General features: G+C 41.5%; 1 protein-coding gene across 1 annotated transcript in view; it reads left to right on the plus strand.

Moving 5' to 3' along the window:
* Positions 1 to 9,617, plus strand: part of LOC111649397 (disintegrin and metalloproteinase domain-containing protein 9) — a gene marked incomplete at its 5' end in the record, with an annotated part of 11,730 nt that extends 2,113 nt beyond the window's left edge. The window contains 10 exons of the mRNA XM_087171961.1: positions 39 to 180; positions 654 to 759; positions 845 to 1,028; positions 1,132 to 1,212; positions 1,299 to 1,404; positions 1,950 to 2,097; positions 2,375 to 2,477; positions 2,679 to 2,708; positions 3,612 to 3,670; positions 4,624 to 9,617. Coding sequence (XP_087028087.1) covers positions 39 to 180; positions 654 to 759; positions 845 to 1,028; positions 1,132 to 1,212; positions 1,299 to 1,404; positions 1,950 to 2,097; positions 2,375 to 2,477; positions 2,679 to 2,708; positions 3,612 to 3,670; positions 4,624 to 4,693 — 1,029 coding nt within the window. The remainder of the gene's footprint in view (positions 1 to 38; positions 181 to 653; positions 760 to 844; positions 1,029 to 1,131; positions 1,213 to 1,298; positions 1,405 to 1,949; positions 2,098 to 2,374; positions 2,478 to 2,678; positions 2,709 to 3,611; positions 3,671 to 4,623) is intronic.
* Between the last annotated feature and the right edge of the window lie 1,155 nt (positions 9,618 to 10,772).

A 10,772-nucleotide genomic window follows, 5' to 3' on the forward strand; every position in this document is an offset into this window, starting at 1 on the left:
CTGTGTATGTGTGTTTGTTGGTGTGTGTGTGTGTCTGTCTGTGTCTGTCTGTGTGTGTGTGTGTGTGTGTGTGTGTGTGTGTGTGTCAGAACGGGCAGCCCTGCAGGAACCAGCAGGCCTACTGTTACAATGGGAAGTGTCAGCACTACGACGGACAGTGTCAGGCCATATTTGGATCCAGTACGTACGAAAAACGTCATCTTAAGTCACTGCATGTTCGAGTCTGATCCATTCATCCATTCATTTATTCATTCATCCATCCATCTATTCATTCATCCATTTATTTATTCATTCATTCATCCATTTATTCATTCATCCATTCATCCATCCATCCATTCATCTATTCATTCATCCATTCATTTATTCATCTATTCATTCATCCATCCATTTATTCATTCATCCATTCATCCATCCATCCATTCATCTATTCATTCATCCATTCATTTATTTATTCATCCATCATCCATTCCCTGATGCCATGAAGATTTTCTTTCAGTGTCACTTTTGTTAAACAGGCTTCTCCTCCTCCTCTTCTTCATCCTCTTCTTCCTCCTCTTCTTCCTCCTCTTCTTCCTCCTCTTCTTCCTCCTCCTCCTCCTCTTCTTGTTCTTCCTCCTCCCCCTCCTCCTCCTCCTCTTCTTCCTCCTCCTCAGAGGCGAAGGCTGCTCCTGAAATCTGCTTTAAAGACGTCAACAGTAAAGGCGATCGCTTCGGCAACTGTGGCTACCAGAACTACGGCTACAAGAAGTGTGAGAGCAGGTAACACACACACACACACACACACACACACACACACACACACACACAGTGTTAACAGTGCTGATGATTGTCTCTGTCTCCATAGAAACGCTCTGTGTGGGAAGCTGCAGTGCTCCAACGTTCAGGCAGTGACGGTTTTTGGCATCGAACCGTCGATCATCAGCACGCCGATCGCCGGCGCCAAATGTTACGGAGTGGACTTCATGCTGGGATCAGACGTCCCCGACCCAGGCATGGTGAACGAGGGGACCAAGTGTGGGGACAACAAGGTGAGGAGGGGGGGGGTGGGAGGAGACAAGGACAGGGAGTAGGAAAGAAGAAGAAGAGGAGGAGGAGGTGTTCATGCTCATTTTCTTCTTCTGTGGTGCTCAGGTGTGTATGAACTTTGAGTGCCGCAGCGCCGACGTCCTGAGCTACAACTGTGACGTGGAGAAGAAATGTCACGGACACGGGGTGAGACACACCCACTTGTCTACCTTCCTGTCTGTCCCTCAGGTGTATCATTTCATCACACACTCACCTGTCTCTGTCCCCGTCAGGTGTGTAACAGCAACAGGAACTGTCACTGTGAGGATGGCTGGGCTCCGCCTTTCTGTGAGGTCAAAGGTTACGGAGGCAGCGTGGACAGCGGACCCACGTGGAACGGTACGCTCACTTTAAACTCGTCCAATCAGAGCCCAGAACCACTGAGGACAACAACCTCATTATCAGCTGATGTTTGTTTACATTCTTTAAATGTCACAGTGATCGGCTGCAGTCAGCAGGGACGCACAGACATCTATTTTCTTTGTGTTGGACATCAGAGAGACACATGTCCTCAGAAAGTGTAAATCAGACTCCATCATGTGTTTCATGAGTTATCTCTGAAATGTTTTTTAAATGTCAGAAAAATCTGCACAGAGATGTTAATGAAATGTCAAAAATGAGTTCAGTAATCACAATAATAAGTCATTAATATTTCCAGAACCTTAGCAGAGAACTTGTCAGGTGAAGTGGTGGTCATCCTGCAACCGAAAAATATTAGTAAAATGTCAGAAAAATATCAACTAAATGTCAGAAAAATATTAATCAAATGCTGGAAAATATTAATGATAGATTTCACATTAAAGGCACCACATGTTTGGGCTTACAGTGGAATTCCTGCAGTGCGAGTCCAGACCGTTGACATAAACTCTGTCTGTCCTCCTCAGATAAAGACACGTCCCTCAGAGACGGTCTGCTGATCTTCTTCTTCCTCGTCCTCCCTCTGCTCGCTCTGGGTGCGCTTGTTTTCCTGCGCAGGAACGAGCTGCTGCGACGACTCGGGCTGAGCCGCAGGAAGAGGTCGCAGGGATACCAGTGAGTGTGAACATGTGCAGGACGCAACAACTACAACCAATACTGTGCAAAAACACATCCATGGAAACTTAATGATACAGATCCAAAACCTGGATCTGTATTTCTACATTTTTATGCAACATAGTTATGATTTTCAAAATTAGTTTGATTTAGGAGATGCAGTGTTAATTACCCTCATAAGTAGTTGATGCTTATAGATTTTATCTCATATTTTGATCTTTTTCTTCATGTTTCATATAAATGAAGTGTAAACCTTTTTCTCACGCTCCGTCCTCAGAGCCGATGGTGCAGCTACAGCCAATCCCAGCAGGGGACCTCCTCCCAGAGCGCAGCCTCCATCTGTTGCCCGGGGCAACGCCAACAACATCGTCAGAGACGGGGTGAGTTCACCACTTGCAGGCCGAGCGGATGTAACGTAGAGGAGGAGTGATGATAGAAACTGTGGTTGGACTGTTTGTATCAGCTGCTTTAGGTTCTCTGTGGATCTACATGTTGTGTGTTTGTTACTGACAGTCTGGATGATTCGTTAGAACTAATTTAAATTAATGAGTCGTCACATCCTCTGCTCTCTCCATGTGAAGCACCACGCTCAGCTGCTGCCACCACAGGAGGTAAAATACTACTTACACTGTAATACTACTACTGTAGTACTAGTGCCACTGCTGTAATGCTACTGTGCTGCTCTGAACTCTGTTCTGCTGCTGCTGCTGCTGCTTTTAGTTCTTTCTGTAGGTTTTAACACCAACTTTGATTTACTTTGCTTTGCTTTGGTATTCAGTGTCTCTATGTTCTCAGGTTGTCTCTATTGCTCTTGGAGGAAAAGTGAGGTCATGTCATCCCTTCTCTCCCTCCCCTTACTTCCTGTCCACTCCTAGTATCAAAATAAAGGCCGAAAATGCTCCAACAACAGTGAAAAAGATTGTAAAGAAAAGCAGTTAGAGTTCACTGATCACTGTTCACTCATCAGGGCTGTAGCAGCTACTGAGGACACGGATAGATTACACACCCTTCACTGCAACATGTCAATGAAAGACTACTACTGACAAAACAGCTACAGCTACAGACACAAAACATCTACAGACACAAAACAACTACAGACACAAAACAACTACAGACACAGAACTTGGTGTGTGTTCTGTCTCTTTCAGTCTGGGGCTCTTGTGTCTATGTAGGAGGGCTGGGGTGCTTTTCTCATGTCTGTGCTCAGGTGCCTGTTGCATCATCATCCCTCCATGGCTGAGGATACTGAGGTCACGTCATTAGCACTGTTTCTGTAAATATAAAGGGTTTAACAACCTGAGAAATTGTTGGACTATTAGAAAAATAAAAATGCAATATATTAAAGACATGTCAGTATTTCTTACCATAACTACACCCTGCCTTAGAAACAGCAGCATGCAGGGACAAAGAAAAAATACTAAGAATCTATCTTAACTGTTAAAATGAATTAATAAAAGACCAAAGAACGATTTAAACTAATCGGAAAATGATGCATTTTCTGTGTGTGTGATCAGGTGGTGGAGACCAGCAGGACTGCTCCCTCCCACAGTCTGAGGCCTCCTCCTCCTCCTCTGTAAGAACAATAACACTAAACTGTTTGTTTCACTGTTGCTGTTGGAAATCTCAACATAAGGTCCTCTTACTGTATTTCTCTGGAGATTTCAGCTAAATCTCACTGTCTTATCCAAAACATGTGATGAGAATACGCCTGAGTAAACTCCATCCACTGATGAAGACAGTGAAAAGCTAGAAAGTGGACCTTGAGTAAAGATTTCTTTTATTTCCAGAGTGAAGAATGATCTGTCATCCTCAAAGACAAAGTATTGATAAGTTTGATAAACCTCCTTGTTCTCCGTCTTCTCCAGAATCAGGTGTTTCCAGATGAATCAGTTGCATCTGTGTCTAGTACATGGTTAGCTTAGCTTAGCACAAACACTGGAAACAGGGGGAAACTGCTAGCTCTAACAGACAAAAAAATTCTAGTAATGTATTTGAAAATAAGTTAAAAAAAAAAAAAAAGTATAAACAGATGACAACACAAGTACAGGTGGCTCTATATCACCAACAGGTGTTCACTATGCACTTACCGAGCTAGTTAGCTTAGCACAGCACTGGTGAGGGTTAGGGTTAGCTAGGCTCTGTCACTTGTTAGCTTGTATAGCTAAAGTATATAGTATAAACTAATGTCTGTGTGAGAGTATTCAGCATGTAGTGCTACATGCTAGGATCTACAAGTTAGACTAAGTCGAGCTAACTGGACCTAGAAGTTGAAACTAACTCTAAACGATTCATTATCTAAAGTATTGAAGCTAGACATATATCAAAGCTAATTTGGCCTAGAAGCTGAGTCTGAAGGGGGGTGGTGTTAGCCTGCCTCTATTGGGGATCAAATCTACCTTAACAGCTCAGGTTCTGACCCATGTTGTGCCCAGTTTGTTGAACAGGTGTAGAAACAGAAAAGTAAAAAGGAAATATTGCAGTTTTAGCGTTAGAGATGTTGACTTCTGTTTTTAATTTCTTCCTCAGAAAACCAAAACCTTCTGCTGCATCACAGCCGCTGGTGCCTCAAAGACCCGCCCCTGCACCACCTGTTTAACCATCCAGGGCGCCCCGCCTACCACACCTGGATGACACTCTCTCTTCTCCTCCTCTTCTTCTTCTTCAACCTCAGTCCCTGTCCCCTCAGAGCTGGTTACCTAGCAACAGCCAGGAAACAATTCGGGAGCCAAGATGGCAGCCTTGAAATCAGCTAGGGGTCGGACTACGAACTGGACCATCAGGAAACTGGATCCAGTCAGACTGGACTGGGAATTTACCAGAACAAACAGGAAGCAGCTACTGTCTTCTACAGCCTGTCTTTACTCTGTTTCTTTATTTAAAGTTTAAAACTCGTCGTCGTCAGTTGAAATGTCGTCTGTCATCAAGCCAGCCAATCACATTTCCAAACGGTCACCTGTGACATCAATAAGCCAAATACAGAATAAACTTGTTAGCAGCCAAAAATGTATTAATTACCATCAACATTTTATTTTCCTGCAGTAAAAAAGCTGTTTGTAATTCAGTCCTCTACCTAACGCCTAACTCTAGCTAACACACATTTGCTAAGTAACAGAGGAGGGATACTATGGTTGTTCCAAAATCACTCACTCACTCTCTCCTCCCTCCTCACTATCTAGGGAGTTCAGTGTAGAGGACTATAAACTATATAACTATAAACTGAGCTCGGACACTCGGGTCTCTGCACCGTTTAGGGTTAGGTCAATTTTGTACTCTTAAAAAAAATAAAAGTGGCTATAACTCACTCCACAAACTTTGTTACTAATAAACCAGTGTTAGCCAATTTGGACTGGTTAGCTAACTAACCTTTACTAGCTAATGAGCAGGTTTACAAGATTATGAACAAGTACTACGCAGCTACAGTGCATCCCACATTTCACATCACTGTTGTTAGCATTATAAAATATTGAGAAGTTAGCTTGTTAGCTTTGTCCCCATTATTGAAATTTTGCAATTATGTTATTAGGTAGTTAGTGAGCTGGCTAACTACTGGCTAGCAATCTAACAGCACACTAACTATAGAGTAAGTTAGCCATCTTGCTAACGAACGTTTGCTAGCTAAGAGCAAGCGTAAAAATGTCATCATACTACATGATTTGGAAATTAACTGCCAAAATAGTTGATTGTCACTGTACACTTGACTATAGTGACTACTGTGTAGTGAATACACTATAAAGTATTCACTTTATCAACCAATAACTTTTTTGGCTGTTAATAAATGTAATTTTGATATTAGTGTAATTTTCGTGACATATCAGTTGACAGTTCACAATGCTGCAGCTCTTAGCTACTGATGCTACCACGTTGCTACGTTAATCGTCGTACTTTAGCATCAAACATAATCAGTTTTCAGTTATAACTTGAAACATTTGAACGTTTCCAACTTATTGCTTCAAAACTGAGAACCCTGCGAAAAGGTTTTAAAGGTCATGATGCTAAAAACATGTTATCATGCTAACTCATGCTAAGTAGGGATACAAATCAAAGTGCTTCACTCTGATTGGCTGGTTTGAAGACAGATTATTGTTACTGGAGGTGACTTTCTTTCTTTCTGTGAATGAACGCACTGGTGCCGTCTGATTGCACCTCCCCTCTGCTCAGCACTGTCATAGGAATGTAACACACCCCTGCTGCTGCTGCTGCTGCTGTGCAGGTGCGCTTGGTCTCCGCCACCTGGCTCGCCCCGGCGCTGTCTCTCCCTCTAAAATTGTAAAATTACAGTATGCAACAGCGTCTGAGTGCAGAGCTCCTCTGGGTTTCAGTTCCTCTCTTCTGGACCTGAATCTGGATCTGGATCTGGACCTGAATCTGGATCTGGATCTGGATCTGGATCTGGATCTGGATCTGTGTGGTACGTGGATGTTTGTGACTGCTGGCTGGTGTTTCTTCAGGGAATGTACGCTCACCTCATTTAGTTTTATCACAAAGCAAACCTCACCTGACACTTCACACTTCAACACCGTTAAATCTGATCTCTGGGCTGTTCTGGATCTCCTGGGTCCATCAGTCCTGATCTCATTCGGTCGCTCCGTCAGTGATCTACAACAATCCTTCTGCTCCTTCGCCGGACGTTAAAACACATTCTGGATTCTGTCCAGTGAACCAGACGTGTGACAGATGTGGACTGACGTCAGCCTCGTTAACCATTGGATTAAAATCTTCTGATCTCCGTCTGTGTGGAGGAGCAGCGACGTCACAGGAAACGTAATAAAGCATTTTCTTTAATTCCATATTTTAATAGGAATTAAAAACAGGAATATTAAAAATTATTCATAAATGAACGATGAATCCATCAATATCTAAGATTCAAAAACAGATTTACTAAAACTGTATTTATTGATGATTAATTGTTTAATCATTAATAAATTAATAAATTCTTTTTACAATTCCTGTTTTTAATGTCGATTGAAATATTAAAGGGAAGGATTTACTCCTTTTCCTGTGACATCACTGCTCCTCCTCTGAGGTCAAAGGGAAACCACTCAAACCAGATCCATGATGATTCTGTTGGACTGGAAGCTGAGGATCCCAAAGAGGCACAAATTTTAAAGAAGTATTTTATTTCTCTGGTTAAAAGAAAGTGTCACAGTGATTCTCAGAGTTTTGATGTGAAGTTTGAGGCTAACCCAAGTGAATCTATCAGACATCCCAGACTGAAGATGTGTGACAGTGTTGAAGTGTCTTAAAGGTGGAAATTATCCGTTAAACTCTTTAGTTCACCACTGGATCACCTGCATTAACGTCCTGAGAGCGTCCAGACTTCCTGTCCCCGCCGCCTTTAACGCCAACGTCACTTGAATGTGAGAAAGTGAAGGAAACGTCCTGAGAGTCTGACCTCTGTGGACTGATTGTGGTCACTTGTGGTTTCTCTGTTGTCGTGTGAATGCAGCGCGGCAGACTCCATTCAAACCAGGGATTTTTACACCACCAGGAAACCAAACGTCTGTGTTTCTGACTGACTGGCTTCCTCTGACTGTTAGCATCGTTAGCCAGTTAGCCGCACACTGCAATTTAATGAACCTGGATGCACTGTGTCGTGTGAGGAGAAGACTGCGTCGATATTTTTATCTGCTTTAGTATATTTTTAATTTGCCGTGTCGGGTGTTTTTGCACAGGAATGGGTGTGAACACGAGGACTCGTCACTCACAGGGCTAAACTTTGTGCCATTTGATTGTTTTCATGCCAAAAAAAAAAAAATTAAGAGCAATCAGTGTTTCCTCCTGAATTGTATTCCTGAGAAAACTGTAGAGAGCAGACTGCTCACACTGAAGTTATTTACAGACACGAGAGCAGCTGCAGCCGAAGTTCACAGAGGGTCACGTTACAGGCAGCGAACTGCTGCTGACTCCTGACTTTAAAGGTAGAATATTTATCATAATTATATTCTCCATTTTCCTTAAAATCAACAAATCCCATGTGCAGATCCAAACCAACACTGACTGTCTCCTTTTATCATGTGACCCTGATACATCTTATTCCTCTGAGCTCCACTGTTGCACCAGAGACTACAGGAAATGTTCCTTCATCACCATCAACACACACATTTATTCTGACTCAGTCACACACTCACTCACTAGAGAACCAAATGTGGATTAATCCGCCGCTGAAAATAGTGCCCAACAAATGCACTCCTTCCTCCTGCTTCGAATAAACTGATGTTTTATTACAATACAATTAAACCCACAGTATTCAGTGTTTTTCAGATTCAATAATCAGGTTCAGGTTTCATTTTAATCATCCCAGGTGGGAAATACAGTCAGGGTTAGAGAGACGGACACTGTTGGTTTGAGTCTGCACGTTGGGTTTGTTTAAACTTTACATATATGTATGTGTGTATGTATATAAAACCACCGACTGATCCTTTAAACTGTTGATTTTGATTGATGATCGTTAATGGACCCCACAGATCGACTGACGGTCGCTTTACTCTGAGGAGGAATGTGTGTGAGGCCCTGAGTTCAGTCTCTCAGGAGGAGATTCCTCCCACAGTCAGTGGTCCATTCACTCATGTGCTGCGTTCAAGTGTGAGGTGTTTAATGAGTTTAATTTTGTGCTGCTTTTTACTTTTACTTCACATTTCAGAGCAAATATTCTACTTTTTGATTTACTACATTTATCTGATTAATACAAAAAAACCCCCAGCAGTATATATAGTCGTTTATAATCAGCTCCACTCTTACCACAAGTGATCTCGACCCATTAATGCATCAATAATTATAATCAAATAACATGATATATCATTCTGAAACGATCCATTCTGCAAAATGAGTACTTTCACTTTGAGCACTAGACTTTTACCTGTAACTGAGTATTTCTACACTGTGGCATTAGATCTGAGTAACCTGCTCACAGTACGTTAATGGGGTTCGGGGTTTGAACGCAGCCTGAGAGGCGAAACTCAGGGCGAACCAAGTCTCACCTTCTGGATGACGTTGTATTTATACTGAACCTGTGTAAACTGACTGTGTGAGTTAAACCAAAACCGGGGAAGAGGACAATACGACCGGTCGATAGGTGTCGCCTGTCGACCACCTGAAACACTGATTATCACCATGGCAACGCAGAGAATCTCGTCACCTTTTTCTATTATAATAAATGATTTTCTATAGGATTTTCTCTTTTTTTTTGATTGTTGGTGTAAAACTGTTTATCTGTGGTAATACAAAAACTCTCCGATGAGTTTTTATTTTATGAAACGTCGCTGTGTCACGTGGAAAAGAAAAGACAGAGAAGTGAACTGAGATTCTGATCTCACACCTGAAAACAAGGAACGTCCTGTCAGGTTGTACATGGACAGTTTCAGGTTACTATAGCAACAGTCATGGAGCAGGTCTGCGGTCATGACTGAGATGCCAAAAGTCGTGCTGCGTTCAGGTGCTGTTTGCTGTGAAAACCCAACCTGGGAGAATAAACACTTCCTGCAGCTTCACATGATAATGTAATAAACTTTATTCAAACTGAATGTGTTTCTGGTTTATTGGAAAACAACAAAGAAAGTGACACAAGATGACAGAGCCAGAATTAACCCCTGATTATTACCTGGCCCCAGATGTGCAGTGTGGTAATGAGATTAAACACAAATTAATTCAGGAATATGTGACAATACTGAAATATTAAACATTATAAGACTTTGAAGACTTTCAAATCATGTTTTTCTCAATGACAGAGTTGTGTCTGCTTTCTTTCTCTATGATCTACCCTCTGGTTTGTTTATTTTGATGAATATATAACATTATATTATGGATTTGGAAATGTAGAAGGGAGCAGCTGACCATGGAGAGCCATCAGAGTCTATAAAAGCACACACCTGTGGATCATGTGATGAGCGAGCCTGAAGATGACACAATGCAAACTGCGTTACTTTTAGATTTGTAATCATGTGCGACTCATTTAGTCGACGTTTCATGTCTGAGAGAAAAGCTTGAGCTGGAGTTTTCAGGGGCTTTAAAATTTTAATTTGACCTGAGGCTTCTTTTCAGTACAATGTCTCAAGAACAGGTGATAAATCAGGACCCACTCTACTAAACACATTTTCAGTTGAATTAGCACAAACCAGTTTGCACACAGCAAACCTGGAGCTTTTTGGCCTCCGTGCTACATCAGTAATTAAACCTGGCAAATGACTGGGGATGGACGGATCAATACTCAAAGTACTGATGCTATCAATACTAGGTCTTGCTTCGAGTATTGATGCTAATGTAGAGGATTAATACAAAAATCTACTGTTTGATTTGTTTTTATATTTTTATTATTTAAAGCTCCCCTCCAGACATTTAAAGAAAACAGAATAATTGTTATATATACTAATAATTGTTCATTACCTCATTAATGTTCATTTTTAAAAACATTTATTTTTTATTCCGGACTCTATAAATATGTAGAAATTTTAAGTCTTAAACAATTTAACATATGGACACCAGATGCCTCTTACATCACTCTGATTGACTTCTTACTAGTTGTGATGTCATAAATCAATGCAGGTACATCCAGGTGTTAAACTGAGACTTAAGGTGAGCTCAGACAAACTTTGTTCCTCCAGCAGATGAAAGTGAAAACAAATTTTGATGCACCAATTTTAAAATCTAAGTTAAGCAAAAAGTAATTTTGGTGCAATTTC

The sequence above is a fragment of the Seriola lalandi genome, unplaced genomic scaffold (genome assembly GCF_002814215.2).
Source record: "Seriola lalandi dorsalis isolate HSWRI2012SDOR001 ecotype SW California unplaced genomic scaffold, Sedor1 jcf7180002050675, whole genome shotgun sequence".
Classification (NCBI taxonomy): Eukaryota; Metazoa; Chordata; class Actinopteri; order Carangiformes; family Carangidae; genus Seriola; species Seriola lalandi.